Raw genomic sequence first — 26606 nt, 5'->3', positions numbered from 1 at the left:
TATCATTCAATGACTAAACCAGTATGAATATGCAGTATATTTATTCAATGTATTATTTAAAACCATTGATATCTTGCAAATGAACATGTAGTCAATGTAGTGCAATGAGTATTTAAATCAAATAAACTGTATAATAATTATGCAAACCATTATTAATGTAGCAGAATTGGTAGCCTGGTGGTTAGAGGTAGTTAGCCTAGTAGTTAGAGCGTTGGGCCAGTAACTGAAAGGTTGCTGGTTTGAATACCTGCACCAACAAGGTGAAAAATCTGTTGATGTGCATTTGAGCAAGTCACTGAACCCTAATTTACTACAGGGGCACTGTACTACTATGGATAACCCTGTAAAACAACATGTTTCACTACACCCATTTTACTATTAAATTAAGAGTAATCAATAGTCCAGACATACAGATTCATTCAACCCTGCTGAACACACACACACACACTCGGGCCATTAAGGAATTATGAAAATTAGAACATCTTCATATTCTTAAAACAGTAGGTTATACATCGCCATCAGATGTTAGTCTATGAATTCCATATGTTCGAATTTTTTAAAACCTGAGTTTCACCACTGGCATTAGAAGTAACAAAGAACAGATAACATTTGGTCCATAGATGAGATAATGATTTAAGGCACAATTACGCATTTAAAGCAAAGCAGCATACAATGATTAGGCAGCATTATAGGGCATGAGGCTCGAGAGTAAGCCTCCTTCCCCACCCGTTTCCAACTAATATAAGTTACATGAAGTCTATGTAAAGTATGGTGGGAATGAGAGGGGGAAAACTGGGGCCTCCTGCGTAACTTTACAGCCAGATGTCAGAGGTGCAGTCTCCCCCAGGGTATCGTAGCTCGTGGGCCAAGGCCGGGCCATTGGGCTCTTTCCCAAAGTCGACCAGGAAGTTCTCGTTCACCTTGAGGCCACCATTGGCTGTGTTCACGTCAATCTGCATCATAACAGAACCCTCCCTGAACAAAGATAGAAACAGACAAGGGAAAATAAGAAATAGAGTCAAGTATTCCATTTGATAGTGTTTAACTATTGGTGTTAAAGATCTTATTGAAGCAGCCCATGATATTGAAAACACTTATAAGAGCAGTAGCTTACAACTGAAACCTGTTACTGACATTTTGTGTGCATTGACCACATGTAAAGTGGTGGGAAATTGTAATTCTTGAGTAAAAGTAAAGATGCCTTCATAGTAAAAGTCACCCAGAAAAATACTACTTGAGTAAGTCTAAAAGTATTTGGTTTTAAATATACTTAAGTATCAAAAGACTTATCTACTTAAGTAGTACTTTAAAGTATTTTTACTTAAGTACTTTACACCACTGAGTAATAGAAAAATCTAAGACAGATGAACAGGTCCTCACTTGATCATTTCCGGGTAGAACTGCTTGTCCCAGCCGCTGTAGAGAGAGGTGGTGACGTACAGTCTCTTCCCATCCAGACTGAGCTGCAACATCTGGGGGCTCCCTGGGATCCTCTTCCCCTGGTGTGGAGCACATGTACACACAAGTCGTTGTCTGCACCTTACAAACGCAACCTAAACACCTACTTTTGACCTACTGCAAACATTCTGCCAGTGTATGTGAAGCGTGAGTTTGGGCATAGATTGTTATTCTTACACACCTTGATTGTGCGTGGGGGTGGTTGGCTCTGATTCTCTGGGTCCTCCAGTACTTTGACAGGGCCATCGTTTAGGATGCTCCCTCCCAAGAAGAGCTGAATACACAGGGAGATGTGAACACAGTCAGTGGACAACTAACCATTTCAGGAGACTGTCCTAACTAGCTACCTTAAGTTGAATGAACTGAATAAGTCGCTCTGGATAAGAGCGTCTGCTAGATGACCAACATGTAAATGTAGGAGGCCACTTGCTTGACCCAAACACAGGTACACATCACATAGGCAGACTGATGAAGATGATTAATTTAAGTATCCACATAAAAAATATGGACTTGTCATGTTTAATACCTCTGTCCAAGACCATTGCCTGTAAGATGAAACATTTTTGGTGGGTGTAAAATAATAAAAATCCGCCATTTTGTAAACTTGTGATCTCACCTGGCCAGCCAGACGTGGGTTCCTCCTGTTTGTGATGTCATACTGTCGTATGTCTCCGTGCAGCCAGTTACTGAAGTATAGGAAGCGGTCGTCCAGGGAGATCAGAATATCTGTGATCAGACCTGAGATGAACAGATCACACAGCATCCATCAAATTCAGGAAAACCCATTTAATTTGGTATTTCCATTTGATTATGGAACGGGTAGCTACACCCAATTCCAAATGTTCAATATGTACTGGAAGTGTTAAATGTATCCCTAATCTGCAGTACTTTCCCATCAACATTTTCCCCCCCACACACACACACTCACTTGGCATCACTGGCAAAGCCCATCCCTCCACTTTCTTACTGGGGACGTGGATAACCTTCTCAGCAGCCCAGTCTCCTTTCTGTTGAGACAGTACCATTTTAGAAGACACTCAGCCAAAAACAAAAGCAAGAGAGATCATACATGTTATTCTACTTTTTCCTATGTATGAATGTGTTGCTCACTGGGGTCCTGTAGAAACGGAAGACGGTTCCTTGGAGTGCACAACCGACGTAGCCCTCCGTGGCGGCGGGATCATGGAGGAAGCGGATCTCCAGAGGAATGGCGCCCTCCTCCCCCAGGTCCAGGGACTGTAGCCGCTTGTGAGTGGTCCAGTCCCACACGTGGATCTTCGATCCATAGAGACCTGCAGACAGAACAGCAGCATTGAAACATTGTTCTCAACAAGTGTAATACAAACACACGTATCACCTCTATTTACACACCTTCTTTGACATGTTCCAGGTTGAAACCGTAGGCGAGGGCTTTGGGCGCTCCCCATTCGGTGCTCATCATGACGTTGTGTCGGGGCTGGTACCAGAAGTCATAACCAAAAGGTGCCGCCTCACCAGGAAGCTCCCAGTTACCAACCACCTCAAACGTTTTACCATCCAGCAAGATAAAGCCACCTGAGAGAAACACATCCTGCATCAGTCATCTAATCCAAATGAATATTAACTTGTCTAAATGACACTCCCTTGCCCCACCCAGTATTCTTTATCATTGTAGATTGTAGAGCCTTTAGTCCCTTATTATAAACTGGGTGGTTCCATCCCTAAATGTTGACTGGCTGAAAGCTGTGGTATCAGACCATATACCACAGGTATGACAAAACATTTGTATTGTTCTAATTATGTATGTAACCTGTTTATAACAGCAATTTGGCACCTCAGGTGTTTGTGGTATATGGCCAATATACAGCTATGGGCTGTATCCAGGCACTCTGCGTTGTGTCATGACTACGAATAGCCCTTAGCCGTATTATATTGGCCATATACCACACCCCCCGGGCCTTATTGCTTAAATATAGGCATGTTTTTTATTAATCCCTATTCTTATCTGTATGATACAGAGTAAAGTGTTTCTAGGTCACATACATTGTATGAGGCTGAGGACAAGGAGAGAAGCATCAGGTGTTGTCTGCTTTCTTTTGCCCAGAACACACAGTCTGTCCCCCTACTGCAGCGTGTTGTCTCCTCCTACCTTTGCCATTGCCAGATGGATCTCCCAAGCTGCTGATCATAATCTGGCCACTGCCCAGGCAGTGTGTGGTGTGGGGGTTGGCCAGGCCCGTCTTCCAGAAGATATCTGTGGGCTCCACAATCTGTGAGGAAGCAATCCTTTGGTTTAGATCAGATTACAACCTGCATGGGTTTGGACACTTTCCTTTAAAAAACAAATGATGCATATTTGAGAAGATGGCTACAGGCTGTTGGTGAGAGATGGGTACGAGGCTTGACCAAATCTGTACATTCAATTGTCTGTTTTTGATTCGTCGTGTGCTGGAGCTCCTTGTATGACATTGTGTGGCGTTGACTGGATTTGATGTGTCTGTATGACATTGTGTGGCGTTGACTGGATTTGATGTGTCTGTATGACATTGTGTGGCGTTGACTGGATTTGATGTGTCTGTATGACATTGTGTGGCGTTGACTGGATTTGATGTGTCTGTATGACATTGTGTGGCGTTGACTGGATTTGATGCGTTTCATTTGTTGATGTTCTGAAGAAGAAAAAAAAAACCTTAGCTGTGCAACATGGTCACCGAGTTCTGTAGTATCACTATAACCCATCACCTGCTGTAGAAGGGTGACCCTTTACCTTGTGCATCTGTGGAGCGCGGGGGTCTGTCCCAGTGTCCACTATGTAGACCCGGGAGGAGATGAGCGAGGGCAGGATAAGTCGGTTGCGCTTCTTGGATGAGTCGCCAAAACAGCTGCTGCAGGCGTTCCAACCAGAGTGGTGTAGCTCGTCATTCAGGTTGGGCATGGGCAGTCTGTGGATGACCTGTACGCGCAGACATTACCAGGTCACTCTTTAATCCACAAGGTCAAAGGTCATGTATAATACTGTCATCTCTTCAGTATTTAAACTACCGACCACTGACGACAGGTGTGAAAATCAAAAGCAAGGCAGTGGTTGTTTGATATAGATCAGCAGTACCTGACAATAAGTAGGAGACTTGGGGTCCACGTCGACAGTGGCAAGGTAGTCTGGTTTCTGGATGCCAGTGTTGCGATAAATGCAGGGCAGGTACACAATCTCCTCACGTGGACCTTCAAAAACAAGATCCCCGTTTCAGGAGGCACTACCGTCATTCACTCCTCCCTGACCACAAGAACAAGGACCATGACAACCGCAAATCCCAAAGAGGGATGGATATTAAGGGTTGCACTATTTCCTAGTCAACTGACCAGTGGGGTAAGTTGAGCCTGCTGTGGTTTTCCCATCTGGGGAGGTGGTTACTGAATATAACCAAACACAAAGCGCAAAGAATCAAACCGCAAACAATTCCAGTAGCCTAAAACTGATATGTCTGGTTCCTCAAAGTTCCAGTAAAATATAGACAATTTATGGCATTTGTGTGTGTAAACAACATTTTCATGCAACTGACAAACTCAGGCAACCCAAAAAATAAATAAATAGTCCTGACTTGTCTGATGGGCAAGTGCCCTTTAGACCTTAATGTCAATCCTTCCTAAAACACATGGGGTGAGCTAAGCTTGTGTTTCCCAGAAAACAACTCACCCTTCATGGCATCCAGTGGGCTTTTGTAGCCAGGTCCACAGCCTGTGCATTTAGTTGCTGGAAAAACACAAGCAAACAGCAAGTGTCCTTTTCATAGAGTTCTCCAAATAACTTCACTGCCACACACAGCAATCTCTGTGTTTACTATTACTGCTGGACATCTATGGCAGGTAACAACCACAGAAACTGTCACACCTACAAGTCATATATGCATTCGTCATACAGTTGTTAGGCATATGTTTAAAATGACCTAGTAGTTTCATCACAGGTAAGTCATGTAGAGAGACATTTTTGTTGTAAAACTGTTGCAGAATGAGTGTGTGAAAGGAGACATTCACTTGTCCACTTTGTCTTCCTTTCCCAAGGTTGCTGTTACTGGCAGCAATCAGAATAGTAGGTAAATGCACTTTTACTGTACAAATCTGTAATGCAATGTTATATCTCTAATGTTATGATTGTGAATGTCAGAGAACAAATCAAATCAGCACAACATGGTCCCAAAAATGCAACGATTATTTACCCAGCCAATGTTTGCTCTAGGGTCCAAATAAATAAACGGAGCACTGTTGAGAATATACCAGTGTGCAGATTCTGTTCATTAATACATCAGAACTTTCTATATCAAGGTCATACAGATATTTACATATTAACTATTTTTAGGCCAATTATGTGTGTAAGATTTGACAACAAAAAAAAAGAAAAGACAAATTGTCATTCCCCACTATGGTGCCAACTAGAGGTCGACCGATAATGATTTTTCAACGCCGATACCGATTAATCGGCTGATTATTATTATTATTGATGATGATGATGATTTTTTTTTATATGCACACACACACCTCTGAAGTGACAACAATACTGAAGAGTCTGCTTAGGAGACAAATACTCTCAACTGTTTGAATAATAAAAATAGAGTTTAAGTTACCTGTGATGAATGCTGAAAACAAAAACTGTAATTTCTATATGCAGGAAATCCTATTTTAATAATGGGCATGGTAAGAATTGACTACCAAAGTGCGAGTCACAATTCCCTTGACACCTTCTAGCAAAATCTGAAAAGCGTTTCCTTCATTTATTCCATAGGATATTTTTAGATTAACTTAAAATAAGGTCTGTGTTTGGTTTAGGGTTACACCACCTTGCCAATTTTATAACTGTGTAGATAGGATATAACTCTGATCAATATAAGCAAATAATTTTTTTTGTAGAGTGGATTTATTAAAATAGGTTGACAAACGTTACCTAGTGAGATTTACACGGGTATCAAAACGCCGAGGAGGTTTAAGCACAAAACACAGACCTTATTTGAAGTAGATCAAGACATTCTCTATGGAAGACATGAACGGTAAAATAACGAAGGAACCCCTTTCAAGTTCAGCCGCAAGTTATTACAGGAATTATGACGCGTCGACTAACTCTCTAAACCATATACCTCTGACTATTACGAGCCTGCTGCTGCCTACCACCGCTCAGTCAGACTGCTCCATCAAATATCAAATCCTAGACCTAACTATAATCTAATAAACCTTAGGTCATTAATATGGTCAAATCCGGAAACTATCATCTCGAAAACATTCTTTCAGTGACATACGGAACAGTTCCGTATTTTATCTAACGGGTGGCATCTATAAATCTAAATATTCCTGTTATGTCGCACAACCTACAATGTTATTTCATAGTTCCATAAAATTCTGGAAAATTAGTTCGCAACGAGCCAGGCGGCCCAAACTGTTGCATATACCCTGATTCTGCGTGCAACGAACGCAAGAGAACTGACACAATTTCACCTGGTTAATATTGCCTGCTAACCTGCATTTCTTTTAGCTAAATATGCAGGTTTAAAAATATATACTTCTGTGTGTTGATTTTAAGAAAGGCATTGATGTTTATGGTTAGGTACAGTCGTGCAACGATTGTGCTTTTTTCGCAAATGCGCTTTTGTTAAATAATCCCTGTTTGGCGAAGTCTGCTGTCTTTGTTAGGAAGAAATAGTCTTCACAGTTCGCAACAAGCCAGGCGGCCCAAACTGCTGCATATACCCTGACTCTGTTTGCAAGAGAAGTGACACATTTTCCCTAGTTAAAAGAAATTCATGTTAGCAGGCAATATTAACTAAATATGCAGGTTTAAAAATATATACTTGTGTATTGATTTTAAGAAAGACATTGATGTTTATGGTTAGGTACACGTCGGAGCAAAGACAGTCCTTTTTCGCGAATGCGCACCACATCGATTATATGCAACGCAGGACACGCTAGATAAACTAGTAATATCAACCATGTGTAGTTAACTAGTGTTTATGATTGATTGTTTTTTTTATAAGATAAGTTTAATGCTAGCTAGCAACTTACCTTGGCAACGTAAAGCAGGTGGTTAGAACGTTGGGCTAGTTAACGTTAGGTTGAGTCCCCAAGCTGACAAGGTAAAAATCTGTTGTTCTGCCCCTGAACAAGGCAGTTAACCCACTGTTCCTAGGCCGTCATTGAAAATAAGAATGTGTTCTTAACTGACTTGCCTAGTTAAATAAAGGTTTAAAAATATATATATAAATAAGTCGGCAAATCGGTGGCCAAAAATACTGATTGTTAAGAAAACATGAAATCGGCCCTAATTAAATCGGCCATTCCGATTAGTGGTCGACCTCTAGCGCCAACACCCCACTGAGAGTTCCTGCTCCCTAATCACAGCCACTACATTAATGGTAATCAAAAGTGGTTTAGGCTATGCCAACTTGGACGCATGTCTTGAGTTACAGAATAATAGCAATTCAACAGTGCAGACATCGATTCACAAGAGACTGACAGGGTTGGGTCAGTAACCTTGATTTACAGAACAACAATGGTTAAAGCCCATCTCAGGGTCCTAAACTCCTATGGTGACTGGGTCTAGACAACAATCGTTCAGAGACTGTATAGATTTCAGATAAGCTTCATTAGCATGAATGGTAAGGCTACTGTTGATAGAGCGAAGTGAGATAATGACATGTCTATGTATATCTGTGGAACTTAGAAGGACTCTGCTGATCCAGAGTGCTGGTTGTCTTTGGCATTGTACCAAATCCTATAAACTATCAAAATAAAGATGAGGAAGGCACAGTGATGCCGAAACGTTGGTAAATAACCATTAAATTGCTGGGAGATTATACTTGGAGTGTGCGACTTTATTTTGATAGTTTATTCGCCGTTAGTCAGCACCTCCACACTAACTATTTTCTGGGTGTGCGCCAGCTCATGTTTTTATTTATTTTTTATTATTGTACCAAATCCTGCCATAATTTAGTGCTACCTTTATTTGGAATAAACGATTGCTTTAGTCAGGATCGAAGCTGTGCCATTTTCCTTCCACATGGCAAACAATGGTTTCGGCCTAAACCATTGTTGCAGCTAAGAAACAATAGTGAGAAAAAAACATGTGGAAACCACAACAGATATCAAGCAATCTTCCAGGAAACTAGTCTCCAGTCCAACATTTCACAACACAATTCCTTCTAAGATATACAAGCCCACAAGTTCAGCTTGCGTTCATTTAATGGGTTTGACTGTTGCAGGTCCAAAGAAATGTGGATGAGTATCTTGCATCATTGTTGGATCTACCAAATTCTCTGTTATGAAAATAGGCTACAGTCTAACTGTCAAAAGGACATTTCCATTTAAAATGGAATAATGCATAGAAAGTTATTTTTCAGTGGTTCTGCTGAATCATCACGATAAAGTGGATACTTTAAGATGAACAAGGCAACAAGCACTAGAGCAAGATACCTTTTACACTGAACCCCAACCCCCCAGTTTAGTGTCACTGCACACGAGAATAAACAGGACCCCATTCAAACGCATAGGCTACTTACACAATGTGAAGCAGGCAATCTGGTGGTTGCATCATTTAGACCAGTGTTTCCCAGCCAGGGGTACTAGGACCTGGGGGATACTTGGCCTATCCACAGGGGGTACTAGGACCCCTGGTTAGGACCTGGGGGTACTTGGCCTATCCACAGGGGGTACTTGAAGACTCATGAGAACATAGGCTTACTGGTAAAATGCAAATGTGGGGGTACTTCAAGGGCACTCTGGGAGAGCAAAATGTACTTGGTGGTACAATAACCTAAAAAGGTTGCAAACCACTGATTTAAACCACCAAACCTATGCAATTGTGTGACCAGGTGTGAAGGTCCATGCTGAAAACAGTTTTTACTTTAATTCAAAATGGTGTGTGAAAGACAAAGTATCCTATAGTAAAAACATAGCAAGCAGCTTATTTAGGGAAACATTACATGATTAAATCTAATTGAAATATCGCTGTAACTTCCATTTCATCCAGTCCTTTTGCATTTGTAAGGCAATGCACGAGTGCCAATATATACACTGCTCAAAAAAATAAAGGGAACACTAAAATAACACATCCTAGATCTGAATGAATGAAATAATCTTATTAAATACTTTTTTCTTTACATAGTTGAATGTGCTGACAACAAAATCACACAAAAATGAATCAATGGAAATCCAATTTATCAACCCATGGAGGTCTGGATTTGGAGTCACACTCAAAATTAAAGTGGAAAACCACACTACAGGCTGATCCAACTTTGATGTAATGTCCTTAAAACAAGTCAAAATGAGGCTCAGTAGTGTGTGTGGCCTCCACGTGCCTGTATGACCTCCCTACAATGCCTGGGCATGCTCCTGATGAGGTGGCGGATGGTCTCCTGAGGGATCTCCTCCCAGACCTGGACTAAAGCATCCGCCAACTCCTGGACAGTCTGTGGTGCAAGGTGGCGTTGGTGGATGGAGCGAGACATGATGTCCCAGATGTGCTCAATTGGATTCAGGTCTGGGGAACAGGCGGGCCAGTCCATAGCATCAATGCCTTCCTCTTGCAGGAACTGCTGACACTGCAGCCACATGAGGTCTAGCATTGTCTTGCATTAGGAGGAACCCAGGGCCAACCGCACCAGCATATGGTCTCACAAGGGGTCTGATGATCTCATCTCGGTACCTAATGGCAGTCAGGCTACCTCAGGCGAGCACATGGAGGGCTGTGCGGCCCCCCCAAAGAAATGCCACCCCACACCATGACTGACCCACCGCCAAACCGGTCATGCTGGAGGATGTTGCAGGCAGCAGAACGTTCTCCACGGCATCTCCAGACTCTGTCACATGTGCTCAGTGTGAACCTGCTTTCATCTGTGAAGAGCACAGGGCGCCAGTGGAGAATTTGCCAATCTTGGTGTTCTCTGGCAAATGGCAAACGTCCTGCACGGTGTTGGGCTGTAAGCACAACCCCCACCTGTGGACGTCGGGCCCTCATACCACCCTCATGGAGTCTGTTTCTGACCGTTTGAGCAGACACATGCACATTTGTGGCCTGCTGGAGGTCATTTTGCAGGGCTCTGGCAGTGCTCCTCCTGCTCCTCCTTGCACAAAGGCGGAGGTAGCGGTCCTGGACATATTTCATTGGTTGTCTTACTCAAATATACACACACACACACACACACACACACACATACATAATGCAATACATTCAGCTCTAGGTTAAATTACGTTAATGAAAAGTTGACGCTATGGGAGTAGTTAGCATTATGTTCTAGTAGATTGACTTTGCTATTCAATCATTAACTTTGTCACTCCCCATTTCTATGTTTTTTGACAGATTTCCTAAAAGTTACGAAAATGAGTGAAAAAGCAAGAAGATTGGACAAACCCATCTTGCAGACTTTCTTCGTCCGAGGTATCCACAGGAATCCGGGCTTTCTATGGGTTCTTTCAGCTGGTATGAGAGTGGAGCAATGCTTGGTGCGGGTTTTATAGGGTAAATGGATTGAGGGAGGAAAGGGGAGTGTTTTTGGCAACATAACGTTGCACGTAGAAATAAGTATTGAGTGCATTTCGTTTTGCATGGCCCGGTGGTGGTTATTTCGTTTTGAGACCAATAGACAATGGATTGATCAAAATGACATAAACCCAGCCCAACCGGGGCACAGGGCGATGCCAAACGAACTATCCATTAATATATGAACGAAGAGATACCCCAGCGCGATGGTCCTGTCCTCTGTTCTAGTTTGACATAACTTTCTACAACCGGTTTCGTCAAGTGCTTTGACGGCAACATAACATTTATCTGACACGTTTCTGGCGCAAAGCAAGGTAACATGTTCTGCATTCAGTGCACTATAAAATACATATGCCGTTTAAAGTGTTGTTTTACAGTTTATTTCCTATGTTTCATACTGATTAGATATACGGTCTATTAAACTCGTGCTACCTTCCTACTTACACTGTGTCAAGGGGTCATCTCTTGCGTAACTCGATATGGGGGAATGTGAGGTTAAAGCCACAGTCTGGAGGTTTAACAATGTTGTGTTTCAGTCCGTAGTCAAAAACAACCTATTTCAAATTAGACGCAACTATGAATGTAAGGACTTAATCCATAAGATTGACTTTGCTTTTTTAATCATATTTTGAAGATATACATTACAGACTCAAATGACATCAAAAACATAAACAGTAGAGTATTACAAACGTATATTTTGAATTAGGCCGTATGATATGATAGTAGATAATTCTACAAACCCATAAAACATTTAAGTATTATTTTATCAAGAATTGTAAGCCTAGGCTATTTCATTAATGAAAATGACCATTGAGCTGCAGGAAGTATCCCAGATTGTGCCTTTCAGAATCTTCAGGACTGACTTTGTCACGATTTCAATATCCCCCATGTCTCTTTGGAAGTGTTGAGCAGACCAAAGACAAATCAGAAAAGAAAGGATTAATTTAATTTAATCTCTGTGTCCATGACTGTGACAAATGAGGTACAGTTCAGATAATTGTTAAAGAACATATTGGACATCTGCAAAATGCATTAGATATTATGTAACTCCATAAGGAATTCAACATTCCCACCATTTCTCAAGCTTGTCAAGCCTTCCTCAGTACTACAATCTATTGACAGACACAGGCAGGAGAACATGGTAGTTCACCCAAATCACATTTGTTTATAAGTCAATACTCTATATAGCTGTAGGCCTAGTCATCACTAGCCTTCTAGCAATATGGCTGAGTCTCTCTAGCCCATAGATTAGGCTACTTTCAAGGTAAGGAAAGAATGTATGTAAAGTCATTTGAGTGCAATAAGGGACAAGGAAGCAAAAGTTGGTGGCAAATTTGTAAACCAACACCAATCTGTCAAAAAGGCATTGAACTTTTAGAAAATACTAAACATGGCATAGTAAATATTCTCAAACTGAATTAAAAATGCATTAATGTACAGTATAGCACCTTAAAATTATTTTGTGTTCAGTTGATGATCTGTTTAGAATTGATTTCTACCACTAAAACAACTTCCACCACAAGAACATGCCTTACAGTTGATGGAGTTTGGATCCAGTCTGTTGTGCATCAGTGTTCATTAAAGCAAAACGTAGAACCAGTCAAGTCCAACAAGGGATCCCCACTCAGTTTCCCCACACTGATGACATAAAAAAAAGTTACAAGGTTGACCAATTGTACTTTAACAGTATGCACTGTAATCTTCTGTGGCCATTTGCAGGGAAGACCCACAGGCTGTGTGGCCTAAGGCAACACGGCAGATGTTCTTGAGTAGGACCGAAGAGCAGTATTCAACTCAGAGTTTGTGAAAGGGAAGGACTAAGATGGGGAGACCTCCTCATGGGACCCTCCAGTCTCCTGGCTCTCTGGCAGCGGCTCCATCTCTTCTTCTACCTTTTCCAAGATGTTATCCTTTGTTGTGTCCATTTCTATAGCTGCCTTGTAATTCTCATCTAACGTTCCTTCTCCACTTTCCTGCTCTTCATCTACCTTCCCTTCCTTAACCTCTTGCTCCTCATCTACCCTCTCTTCTCCAGCCTCCTGCTCCTCATCTACCCTCACTTCTCCAGCCTCTTGCTCCTCATCTACACTCTCTTCTCCAGCCTCCTGCTCCTCATCTACCCTCTCTTCTCCAGCCTCCTGCTCCTCATCTACCCTCTCTTCTCCAGCCTCCATGTCCTCTTTACCCCTGCTGTCTTCCTGCTTGAGCTCTGCTGGTGACTCTGGCTCCAGAACCTCAGGACCTAGCAGGGCCTCTCTGAGAGTACTCATCAGCTCTGACTGGGTCTCTGCCAGAGTCTTGGTCATTTCCTGGTCCCGCTGCCCAGGGACCAAGTCAGTAAGGTGGAAGGACTGTCGCAGCAGATCAGGCTGTTCCTCTAGGTAGGACAAGGCCTCCACTAGCCAGGCCACTAGCAGCTGCACTAGGTCTTTGTGTGTGACCCCTGCTGCCCCACCCTCGGCAGCCAGCCGGGCCCAGCGGGCCAGCAAGAAACTCTGCAGCACGGGCCTCAGGCACATCTCCAGGGGCTGGAGGCGGCAGGTGCAGCCAGCGGGGACCACGGCCGGCAGGGTGCCAGTGGCACCAAGGGTGGTCAGGAAGTCCTTAGACACGTGTCCACGGTGGCCGTCCAGGATCAGCATACCTTTGGTACTCCTGTTCTGGTCCAGCATGTGTTGGCGCCACACCAGAGACTCCCACAGTGCCAACTCCTCGTCCCTGGTGAATCCCTCCACCTTGGCCTCCAGCAGGACAGAGTTGGGGAGGCCTGTGCCCTGCATCTTGGGGAGCTGCCCCTTGATTAGGACCAGGGTGCGTAGCATGGTGCCATCAGCCAGCGCTGACAGATAGATGGTGACCAGAGGTTCCCTGGTTCCCACCAGCTGGAGAGCCTCTTCTTTGTCCACTTTGGCTGGATCTGCAAGCACCTCAATGTCTACAAAGATAGACAGCTCGTCCATGGCAGCTATGCCTGTGTGGGGCAGATCGTGGGCCTGGATGTGCTTGCGGGTGAACTTGGTGAAGGAGTTAGCGTTGTCCTCCATGGAGCGTGGCAAGCGGCAGCTGACCGTGGCGGTCCGCCCAACAGCCTGCCAGCCAAGGCGATGCTGCAGCATGAAGCTCACAGCCCAGTCGTAAGAGATACGGAAGGCGCTGCTGTGACCGTCCTGGCTGTGGATCTCAGAAGCCCTCTGAAAAAGGTTCTTCTCGTTGAGCGGCAGCTGCTGCTCTCGCTGGGCCATGACCCACTCCACCATGCGCTCCACCGCCTCTCCCTTGCCGGGTCCCCGGCCATCACGCTCCAGCTGCTTCTCCTTATCCTTCAGCCAGGCCCGGATGAGATTGGACTGGGTGGATAGCTGCTTGGCGGCTTGACGTTCCCCGCAGCACAGAGCGAACAGCACTATCCTCAGCAGACGCACAGAGAGGGTGTCCTCTCGTTCTTTTACCACCGGGCGTGCTGTCGGAGGGGTGACGGGAGGATCAGATGCAGCAGGCTGCTGTTTAGACTCCCCTTCATGAACAATTTCATCAACGTCCTTGCCAAGACCTTCAACCTCCATTTCTTCATTGTCTGTGTCTGAGCCCATGTCCTCCACTGGGGCCATTGCCTCGTCCAGGTCACTCTCTGGCCCTAAGGGACCCCACTCGCTGCTGTCGTCAAAGCGGTCTGCTCCCGTGGTGTTTCTGCAGAAAGACAAAGCAGGAAAGAAAGATGAGTGGTATTTGAGGCATGACTGATAAAACATCTCAATTAATCACAATATTTTGGGGGGAGTAAATCGTGTGAAACCAGGGTGAAACGGCTGGAGTGTGTCTCGTAAAGTACCTCATGTCCTCCATGATGAATCCAACATTAGGGGAGCCTGTACAACAACAAAAAGAGAGGATAAGAGATTTAGATTTGAAGAGAAAGAGCACGCAGCTAAATGTAAGTGTTACAACAAACATTTCTGTTTCAGGTTGAACTATGTAGACTTTGTTTTCCCTATCATAATGTATTATTAATATCATCCTTCACCTTCACAGTTCGCCTGTCAAGCAGTCACAGACTATGTTTAGACGCTTGTATACTCATGGAGATGAAGCTAGTCTTGGCATTGATTATATACTGTATGTGTTTTGGTATCACGAGATGATATTGTGTGTGCATCTACAAAGCATCAAATAAATGATTGACCTGAGTGGTGGGGTGAGAAGCCATGATACTCCCAGAAGCAGCTGGGCTGCTTGCACAGGTTGGCTTTGCAAACGATGCATCCAAACACGCTCTCATGGCGCAGGTTCTTCAGATTGCAGTTCTTGCATCTCTTGGTCTTGGCGGTGAGTTTAACCAATCTGTGCCTTAGTTTATTTGGATTGCCTTGCAGGGCAACCTCTCGCACACTCGCTAGTCCCTCCTTATTCTCAGAGTGGATGCGTGCTTGTCTCTCTGCACACTTGGCTAGCTGGTGCCCTAAGCGCTTGCGAAAGTTTGCCTGGGTAAAGAGTCCGCCCTGCACCCATGACGGTGGGTTATCTTTGCGGCTCTCCCGCAGCACTATGAAGGCATTGACAATGCTCAGGTTGACCAGGAACCAGAAGAGACTGCGCCAGTGCTTGTCTAGTGGCAGCCCTCCTAGAGGGTTGCAGGCAAGCAGCTGTTTGCAGATGTCCACTCCTCGCATATTCTCCTGCAGAAGTCGGAAGGCTAAGGGCCGCTCGATGGGGCTGAGTTCGCCCACTTTGGTTTGAGACTTCCTCCACACTGTGTCTGGCTGCCCCGGCTCGGCGTTGGTGGACAGGCAGCCCATCTCCTTGGTGTCTTTCCAGCGGGTGGCCAGCAGGGGACCCAACTGCCTCTGCAGGAAGTCGCCAGGCTTCTCCAGCTGACCCTGCTCCCACAGCTCCCTGGGGAGGATGGGGCTTGGTGGAGGAAAGGAGCTGGAGGCGTAAATGCCCTTGTCCAAGAGCATCTGCATGAGAGGGGCAGAGGCCAGTGAGCTACCCAGGAAGAGCTGGTGGTGTTTCTGCTGGAGTCCCTCCACTAAGGGGGGAACTACACTGAACCCCAGCTCATTCTCCTTCTCCCTCCCCATGTGGATGAGCAGTCGGTGGCAGTAGCCCGACTTGGAGTCACACAGCAGCCAAACCCCTGGTTGGGCCTTAGGGTTCCCTTTGGCTTGGCCAGCCTCCGTCTCCAGGCTGGGCAGCAGGGCCCGGTCGATGGCCAGGCACCGGTTGGGTTGGTAGGCTTCCCACATGGAGTCGCCAAGGATGCTCAGCATAGGTCTGAAGAGACGCAGCCTGTCACTGCCACTGCCCTCCCCCTCCTCCTCCTCCATGGAGGTGAGCAGACTACCCATCCAGATGTTGTTCGAGATCTGCTGGAAGCGCTTGATGGACATGGCCCTGAAGAAGGTGTGGCAGTTGTCGTAGTGCTGCCAGGACCAGTAGTTGGCAGGCTCTGGGAGGCTCTGAAGGCCCATGAGGATACTGAGACCTATGAAGCCCTTGATCTCATGAGCGGCGACAGGGACCCAGTCCGGGTCACGCTGCCCAAGAAACTGGCAGGTCTTGGCCTTGGCGTTGGTCTCGTTGGCGATGAGCTCCATGAGTGAGTACGGAAAGAGCAGGTTGAAGTAGTCGACAGCGTCACTGTTTTTGTTTAAGAACTGGCGAGGACCGCAGCTCTCTGTGAAGTCGAGGATGGTTATGGAGTCGGTGCCTCTCAGCAGAGGTTCTCTCCAGTTCTCCATTAACACCCATTCAGACCTCCCCACTTCCACATCCCCCCCGGATTTGTCCTCCTCCTCCTCTTGGCAGAACTCAATGTCAGACTCCAGAGACTCTGTGGGGGAGGGAAGGGGATCACAGGAACAACAGTTAGTCTTCCGCTCCACAGAGCCAAGTTGACAACTTTTCTTTTATAAACACACTGGGCCATTTCTTATGTCAGCGAAAGTCCACTTTTACAACACCATGTGGATAGAAAGAGAACAGGGAAAAATATAACACCTTCTCAACTGACCAGTAGTCTGAAGACAACATAAACGGCAGAGGAAAACAGATTGGTATGCAGACTGTCTCCTTGGTAAGACATTCCTCCTCTGCACTTGGGTCATTTTTAGACTCCACACATTTTCCTATTCACTTTGGCACAAAACATGCTTTGGAGTGTGTCTTGACGTACAACATCTGTCAGTTCCTGTAATGCAGGGTTCCACAAGTGGCAGCCCGCAGGCCTCTTTGTTGGACATGAGACTGTATAAAACACCAGCAAATCAGCGCCAAGTGATTTACATTTTCTGTTCCAACGTATTCCCACGCATAATAGAGAGATATGTGATCGTATACAAATGGAAGCAAGGATTGAAATGATGTTTTAGTCAAATATTATATCCGTTTGGGCTTTGAGGTCAATTTGTAATGATGTTTTGGCCCCCTGACCATCCCCTCAAGAAAAAATCTAATCGTCACGTGGCTGAATCCAGTTGATGATCTAGCAACATGGGATGCAGCCATGTAGAGTTATTCTACCTCCTTAATGAAGAGAAGGGGAATGTGTGGTAACAAACACCTGTTGTGTGTGGTTGTGAATAATAGTGTGTGGTTCATCTTCTGCCACATTACTTTCTGTAGACACACACACACACACACACGGCCTATACTCGCTCACCATTTAATTTTTTTTTGTGTTTACAAGTTTGTAAAAATAGTTTTACATTAGGTAGGGCCAATAGCTTTAGTGCAACCACATGACCAGAACATAAGGCCTTGTTCTAACCAATATAGAGTACAAATATTTATGTTTGAAGACCCCCTCTGGTGTCCTATATGAGGGGATTTTACGGGCACTGTACAATATCTGGTGTGTACCATGTCTCCTACTGTACAATATCTGGTGTGTACCATGTCTCCTACTGTACAATATCTGGTGTGTACCATGTCTCCTACTGTACAATATCTGGTGTGAACCATGTCTCCTACTGTACAATATCTGGTGTGTACCATGTCTCTCACTGTACAATATCTGGTGTGAATCCTACCATGTCTCCTACTGTACAATATCTGGTGTGTACCATGTCTCTCACTGTACAATATCTGGTGTGAACCATGTCTCCTACTGTACAATATCTGGTGTGTACCATGTCTCTCACTGTACAATATCTGGTGTGTACCATGTCTCTCACTGTACAATATCTGGTGTGAACCATGTCTCCTACTGTACAATATCTGGTGTGTAACATGTCTCTCACTGTACAATATCTGGTGTGAACCAGGTCTCCTACTGTACAATATCTGGTGTGAACCATGTCTCCTACTGTACAATATCTGGTGTGAACCATGTCTCTCACTGTACAATATCTGGTGTGAACCATGTCTCCTACTGTACAATATCTGGTGTGAACCATGTCTCCTACTGTACAATATCTGGTGTGAACCATGTCTCTCACTGTACAATATCAGGTGTGTACCATGTCTCTCACTGTACAATATCTGGTGTCAACCATGTCTCTCACTGTACAATATCTGGTGTGAATCCTACCATGTCTCTCACTGTACAATATCTGGTGTGTACCATGTCTCTCACTGTACAATATCTGGTGTGTACCATGTCTCTCACTGTACAATATCTGGTGTGAACCATGTCTCCTACTGTACAATATCTGGTGTGAACCATGTCTCTCACTGTACAATATCTGGTGTCAACCATGTCTCTCACTGTACAATATCTGGTGTGAACCATGTCTCTCACTGTACAATATCAGGTGTGAATCCTACCATGTCTCTCACTGTACAATATCTGGTGTGAATCCTACCATGTCTCTCACTGTACAATATCTGGTGTGAACCATGTCTCCTACTGTACAATATCTGGTGTGAACCATGTCTCCTACTGTACAATATCTGGTGTGAACCATGTCTCTCACTGTACAATATCTGGTGTGAACCATGTCTCTCACTGTACAATATCTGGTGTGAACCATGTCTCTCACTGTACAATATCTGGTGTGTACCATGTCTCTCACTGTACAATATCTGGTGTCAACCATGTCTCTCACTGTACAATATCTGGTGTCAACCATGTCTCTCACTGTACAATATCTGGTGTCAACCATGTCTCTCACTGTACAATATCTGGTGTGAATCCTACCATGTCTCCTACTGTACAATATCTGGTGTCAACCATGTCTCTCACTGTACAATATCTGGTGTCAACCATGTCTCTCACTGTACAATATCTGGTGTCAACCATGTCTCTCACTGTACAATATCTGGTGTGAATCCTACCATGTCTCCTACTGTACAATATCTGGTGTCAACCATGTCTCTCACTGTACAATATCTGGTGTGAACCATGTCTCTCACTGTACAATATCTGGTGTGAATACTACCATGTCTCCTACTGTACAATATCTGGTGTCAACCATGTCTCTCACTGTACAATAACTGGTGTCAACCATGTCTCTCACTGTACAATATCTGGTGTCAACCATGTCTCCTACTGTACAATATCTGGTGTCAACCATGTCTCTCACTGTACAATATCTGGTGTCAACCATGTCTCTCACTGTACAATATCTGGTGTCAACCATGTCTCTCACTGTACAATATCTGGTGTCAACCATGTCTCTCACTGTACAATATCTGGTGTGAATCCTACCATGTCTCCTACTGTACAATATCTGGTGTCAACCATGTCTCTCACTGTACAATATCTGGTGTCAACCATGTCTCTCACTGTACAATATCTGGTGTCAACCATGTCTCTCACTGTACAATATCTGGTGTGAATCCTACCATGTCTCCTACTGTACAATATCTGGTGTCAACCATGTCTCTCACTGTACAATATCTGGTGTGAACCATGTCTCTCACTGTACAATATCTGGTGTGAATACTACCATGTCTCCTACTGTACAATATCTGGTGTCAACCATGTCTCTCACTGTACAATAACTGGTGTCAACCATGTCTCCTACTGTACAATATCTGGTGTCAACCATGTCTCTCACTGTACAATATCTGGTGTCAACCATGTCTCTCACTGTACAATATCTGGTGTCAACCATGTCTCTCACTGTACAATATCTGGTGTCAACCATGTCTCTCACTGTACAATATCTGGTGTGAATCCTACCATGTCTCCTACTGTACAATATCTGGTGTCAACCATGTCTCTCACTGTACAATATCTGGTGTCAACCATGTCTCTCACTGTACAATATCTGGTGTCAACCATGTCTCTCACTGTACAATATCTGGTGTCAACCATGTCTCTCACTGTACAATATCTGGTGTGAATCCTACCATGTCTCCTACTGTACAATATCTGGTGTCAACCATGTCTCTCACTGTACAATATCTGGTGTGAATCCTACCATGTCTCCTACTGTACAATATCTGGTGTCAACCATGTCTCTCACTGTACAATATCTGGTGTGAATCCTACCATGTCTTCCAGTGTTCACAAGGGGAGATAAGCTCAACACCTTGTGCAACAAAACACTTGGCATCAGGCCAAGTTAAACAACGAAGCAAATGGAAAAATATAAAGACAGCAATCTACCACAACTAGATATCTTTGTCAAATCATGGGGCTCTTTTGCTGGCACATTTTGCACAAAATGTCACCATGAATAAATACATTTTGTTAGGGTGTTGCCATCCTGGTTATATGTTATAGTACGTTTAATGAATAAGATTAATGGTGTATAAATGTTAATATCTAAATGCTTATGCATTGTACTTAGTAGTATACACTTTAAATTGTGCTAGCAATTTCAAAACATTTTCTAAACTGCAAATATAAAGCATCTCTCCTTCCATGGAAAAACTGACATGCAAATGCTATCTGTTTGGAGTTGTGTGAGGAGCTTGAAGACACCTACCGTTTGGTGTGCAGGTGCTGGAGCCGTGACTTGGGTCCTGGGCCAGGTGCTTGGCCATAAGGTCACCTGTCTGAGAGCTGAAGTCACAGACCTCACACCACAGCTTCAAATAGCTGTGTGGAACAGAGGGAGAGAAGGTTGGCAAGTATCCCTAGAAACTGGCAAGGCAAAAAATATAAAAAACAACACAGCGGAAAAAGTGTCCATTACCAAGGGGGTGGCCGCTTGTGCAGGGGGACCCGGTTGGTTTTCATACGTGGTGCATGATTTCTGCAACAAGAGAAATGAACGCTATCAAACTGTCCAAGTCATCTATGATCAATGAATGAACTATTGTTTCTTTAACTAATAAAACATGATCTATATTGAAGCTTGACTCACGTAATCATGTGGTCTGCGTAGGAGCGCGAGCAGCAGGTGCTGTAGGGGCACACGGCACAGTGGACGAAGGTGGGGTAGTGGTCGGGGAAGCTGGGTACGTCTGAGCTGCACTCCATGCACCGCTGCTTGACTAGAGACACACTGTAGAGGTCACACAGAGGTCAGACACAATATATGCGTTTATACATCACCCTGGCCATAAGCCAACCCTCCAAGGGTGTCTCAGGGAGAGTTGGGATATGCAAAAAAAACAACGTATTTCCAATTCTCACACACACACACACACACACACACACACACACACGCACGTATTAATACACACTTGTACATGTGTGAAATATAACAAATACAAACACCCACCAAATGATGATTATATTTATACCTGCTCTCAGCGCTGGCGCTACTGTCACACTTCTCAATCAAAAACTAAGTCTGAGATGAATGATAGAAGACTCCATGCACAACAATATGACTATTATTCACCTCCGTTTCTGAAACTTGGTGAGCAGGTCCAACTGCTTGATGGATTTCCTCATGGTGGTTTTGGTTGTTTGTGGAGGTGGTTTGGTATGATGTTGTAGATGATGTTGTATGTTGGTGTAGGTCTGGCCTGCCTGAGGAGTGGGGCCTGTTGTCTTATAGTCCATCGGTACATTCTTGGGCAACTGTCCCTTGTGGTGGGAATATGCCCTGATGGTCACCTAAGTACACAGACAAGAATACAACACAGTGTTTAACCCCATTTTACTAATGAATACTATACCTATACTAATATAACTCCTTCTTGATCTAGGACATGCATTTCTTTTTGGTTAACCGTTGTTCTGTCCAACAAGTCAATTGCCTGAATCTCTACACACAAAAGGGTTCCAAAAGGGTTTTTCGACTAGGAGAATCCTTTTGGGTTCCATGTAGAACCCTTATTTTGGCTTCCATGTTGAACCCTAAGGATTCTACATGGAACCAAAAAGGGTTCTACCTGGAACCAAAAAAGGTTCTTCAAAGGTTCTCCTATGGGAACAGCAGAAGAATCCTTTTCGGTTCTTGAAAGCACCTTTTCTACTAAGAGTGTAGATAAAGTGGCAAGACATTTCTCTGTGGATGACGCCACTTTGTGGCACAATTAAGAGAAGGTCTAATCAGTGAAATTAAGCTGTTCATCAACTCACTTTAGTCCCAGGTTGGAGCCCCTCCAGCTGCTTGGGTTTGCGGAAGGTCCTGTGGCTGTGGGTTTTGTGCTCCATTCTGTCCGTGGCAGAGAGGAACTGCAAACGGCACTTGTTGCAGTGACTCGCTCTACTGGACTGAAAAATCAAGAGTTGGTTTCAGTGTTTCAGGGCTATACATAAACTGCAGAAGAAACTGTGATCTCTTTTTGTCTTTGTACAAGAGTTTACAAAACACTTTTTCTTGCAACGCCTACTTTGCAGTATCACTGCCTTTATAAAACATATGGGACCGGTTTCCCAGACCCAGATTAATCCTAGTCCTGGACTAAATACACACTTACAATGAAGATTCTCTGTTGAGATTGGTGTTTAATCTAAGACTAGGTATAATATGAGTGTGGGAAACCAGGCCAAAAATACTTTTTTGCACTTTAAAAAAAATACCTTCCTTTAAGTCAATTCTTTACAACAGTTCTAAATCAAATCAAAGTTTATTTGTCATGTGCGCCAAATACAACAGGTGTAGACCTTACAGTGAAATGCTTACTTACAGGCTTTAACCAATAGTGCAAAAAAAAAGGTATGTGTGTGTGTGCGTGTGTAGGTAAGTAAAGAAATAAAACAACAGTAAAAAGACATTTGAAAATAACAGTGGCAAGACTATATACAGACACCGGTTAGTCAGGCTTATTGAGGTACATGTAGGTATGGTTAAAGTGACTATGCATATATGATGAACAGAGAGTAGCAGTAGCGTAAAAGAGGGGTTGGCGGGTGGTGGGACACAATGCAGATAGCCCGGTTAGCCAATGTTCGGAAGCACTGGTTGGTCGGGACAATTGAGGTAGTATGTACATGAATGTATAGTTAAAGTGACTATGCATATAAGATAAACAGAGAGTAGCGGGGGGGGCACAATGCAAATAGTCCGGGTAGCCATTTGGTTACATGTTCAGGAGTCTTATGGCTTGGGGGTAAAAACTGTTGAGAAGCCTTTTTGTCCTAGACTTGGCACTCCGGTACCGCTTGCCATGCGGTAGTAGAGAGAACAGTCTATGACTGGGGTGACTGGGGTCTTGACATTTTTCAGGGCCTTCCTCTGACACCGCCTGGTGTAGAGGTCCTGGATGGCAGGCAGCTTTGCCTCAGTGATGTACTGGGCCGTACTCACTACCCTCTGAAGTGCCTTGCGATCGGAGGCCGAGCAATTGTCGTACCTGGCAGTGATGCAACCGGTCAGGATGCTCTCGATGTTGCAGCTGTAGAACCTTTTGAGGATCTCAGGACCCATGCCAAATCTTTTTAGTTTCCTGAGGAGGAATAGGCTTTGTCGTGCCCTCTTCACGACTGTCTTGGTGTGTTTGGACCATTCTAATTTGTTGTTGATGTGGACACCAAGGAATTTCAAGCTCTCAACCTGCTCCACTACAGCCCCGTCGATGAGAATGGGGACGTGCTCGGTGCTCCTTTTCCTGTAGTCCACAATCATCTCCTTAGTCTTGGTTACGTTGAGGGATAGGTCGTTATTCTGGCACCACCCGGCCATGTCTCTGACCTCCTCCATATAGGCTGTCTCGTCATTGTCGGTGATCAGGCCTACCACTGTTGTGTCGTCAGCAAACTTAATGATGATGTTGGAGTCGTGCCTGGCCATGCAGTCGTGGGTGAACAGGGAGTACAGGAGGGGACTGAGCACGCACCCCTGGGGAGCTCCAGTGTTGAGGATCAGCATGGCAGATGTGTTGCTACCTACTCTTACCACCTGGAGGCGACCCGTCAGGAAAGTCCAGGATCCAGTTGCAGAGGGAGTTATTTAGTCCCAGGTTCCTTAGCTTAGTGATGAGCTTTGAGGGTACTATGGTGTTGAATGCTGAGCTGTAGTCAATGAATAGCATTCTCACATAGGTGTTCCTTTTGTCCAGGTGGGAAAGGGCAGTGTGGAGTGCAATAGAGATCGCATCATCTGTGGATCTGTTTGGGCGGTATGCAAATTGGAGTGGGTCTAGGGTTTCTGGGATAATGGTGTTGATGTGAGCCATTACCAGCCTTTCAAAGCACTTCATGGCTACGGACGTGAGTGCTATGGGTCTGTAAGCATTTAGGCAGGTTGCCTTTGTGTTCTTGGGCACAGGGACTATGGTGGTCTGCTTGAAGCATGTTGGTAATACAGACTCAATCAGGGACATGTTGAAAATGTCAGTGAAGACACCTGCCAGTTGGTCAGCACATGCCCGGAGCACACGTCCTGGTAATCCATCTGGCCCCGCAGCCTTGAAAATGTTGACCTGTTTCAAGGTCTTACTCACGTCGGCTACGGAGAGCGTGATCACACAGTTGTCCGGAACAGCTGATGCTCTCATGCATGCCTCAGTGTTGCTCGCCTCAAAGCGAGCATAGAAGTGATTTAGCTCGTCTGGTAGGCTCGTGAAACTGGGCAGCTCGCGGCTGTGCTTCCCTTTGTAGTCTGTAATAGTTTGCAGGCCCTGCCACATCCGACGAGCATCGAAGCCGGTGTAGTATGATTCAATCTTAGCCCTGTATTGACGCTTTGCCTGTTTGATGGTTCGTCGCAGGGCATAGCGGGATTTCTTGTAAGCTTCCGGATTAGAGTCCCGCACCTTGAATGCGGCAGCTCCACCCTTTAGCGCGAATGTTGCCTGTAATCCATGGCTTCTGGTTGGGGTATGTACGTACAGTCACTGTGGGGACGACGTCCTCAATGCACTTATTGATAAAGCCAGTGGCGGATGTGGTGTATTCCTCAATGTCATCGGAAGAATCCCGGAACATGTTCCAGTCTGTGATAGCAAAACAGTCCTGTAGTTTAGCATCTGCTTCATCTGACAATTTTTTTTTATAGACCGAGTCACTGGTGCTTCCTGCTTTCATTTTTGCTTGTAAGCGGGAAACAGGAGGATAGAGTTCTGGTCGGATTTACCAAATGGAGGGCGAGGGAGAGCTTTGTACGCGTCTCTGTGTGTGGAGTACAGGTGATCTAGAATTTTTTTCCCTCTGGTTGCACATTTAACATGTTGATAGAGATTTGGTAGAACTGATTTAAGTTTGGGAACGATCCTTACTTTTTTATGGTCCTGTGTCTCTCAGTTGGTAGAGCATGGCACTTGCAAGACCAGGGTTGTGGGTTTGATTCCCACGGGGGACCAGTACGAGAAAATATATGTAAATTGCTCTGGATAAGAGCGTCTGCTAAATGACGTAAAATGTAATTGGCCTGGGTTGTTCCTCTACCTGGTGTCGTATGTAGTGCTTCTGGTAGGAGTTGGGGCTCTTGAAGACCTTCAGACAGTAGACACACAGGTGGTTGCATGTCTTTGCATGATTGGTACAGAAGTGATTGTACACATCAGAAAAGAAAGAAGACCGGTACCGACACACCTTGAAAAGAAGAAGGGATGGGATTTCAGGAAGGTGTGGTTCTGAGAGTAAATGGAGAGGCCAGCATTTATTCTATCCTGTTTAACTGGAGGTGAAAGGTTACCAACCTGGCAAATATAGGGCATCTCTCCTGGTTTGTGGGTGTTCTTCATGTGATGCAGGAACACAGGCTCACTCTCAAACGCCCACTCACAGATCTTACAACAGGCTGCACGGTCAATAGAGAAAACAATCAGAAATCGTCCATCAAATGCAACTTAGTTTTACCATAAAAAATATATATATCTCACAGGATGCATATTAACAACAGGTGAATATGTAAGTCTGGTAATATGTGAGGGCGTACTGGAAGACTGAGTGGGCCCGTGGGCATTCTCCACATGGTACTGGAGCTGGGCGCTGGTAGAGAACTGGCGGAAGCAGTGCTGGCAGGAGGTCAGCTGGTCCACCCATTTAGTCATCTCTGGGCGCTGCTTCATGTGGTCCATCAGCCTGCCGAGCACACACGCACACACACAGTTACATCCTTCCATCAATTTAGATTTGCATTCGCATAGTTCTAACATTTGAATAAGTTGTCCAGATACTTTTGTGGCAATATATCACATGCAAACATTTGATTGACACTTCTGCACCTAAATGTTGTCATTTCAAATCAATTTATGGTCAGCCTGTATGTGTACATACTGTGTGTGTGTGTGTGTGGAGCAGGTGACCCCATCCTCACTCAATGTTGCTATTGGACCACTTGGGACAGATGAAGCATTTGAAGGAGTAGTTCGGCTTGGTGGGCTGGCTGTCGACCAGGGACTGTTGGCCCGCGAAGTGGCC

At 44.7% G+C, this 26606-nt stretch overlaps 1 protein-coding gene across 4 annotated transcripts; it reads right to left on the bottom strand.

The window, feature by feature from the left end:
• Nucleotides 1–713: 713 nt before the first annotated feature.
• Nucleotides 714–10906, bottom strand: LOC106574568 (methanethiol oxidase). 4 transcript variants are annotated; one of them, XM_014150556.2, is made up of 13 exons: nt 10826–10889; nt 5132–5188; nt 4798–4848; nt 4547–4659; nt 4205–4390; nt 3587–3707; nt 2830–3012; nt 2569–2750; nt 2426–2465; nt 2075–2196; nt 1640–1732; nt 1381–1499; nt 714–975 (listed from the first exon to the last, which is right to left on the bottom strand). In XM_014150556.2, exons 1-13 carry the CDS (start codon nt 10827–10829, stop codon nt 813–815), a joined length of 1434 nt encoding a protein of 477 aa, XP_014006031.2. In that variant the 5' UTR covers nt 10830–10889; the 3' UTR covers nt 714–812. The 4 variants fall into 4 exon arrangements, with proteins under 4 accessions (XP_014006031.2, XP_014006027.2, XP_045554193.1 ...); XM_014150552.2 differs by having other exon boundaries at nt 716–975; nt 2387–2465; nt 10826–10884; XM_045698237.1 differs by lacking the exon at nt 4798–4848 and having other exon boundaries at nt 716–975; nt 10826–10906.
• Nucleotides 10907–26606: the final 15700 nt, after the last annotated feature.

Source organism: Salmo salar, chromosome ssa02 (assembly GCF_905237065.1).
Source record: "Salmo salar chromosome ssa02, Ssal_v3.1, whole genome shotgun sequence".
NCBI classification, from domain to species: domain Eukaryota; kingdom Metazoa; phylum Chordata; class Actinopteri; order Salmoniformes; family Salmonidae; genus Salmo; species Salmo salar.
The sequence above is the reverse complement of the archived record's forward strand: the minus strand, read 5'-3'. Positions and strand labels throughout refer to the sequence as shown.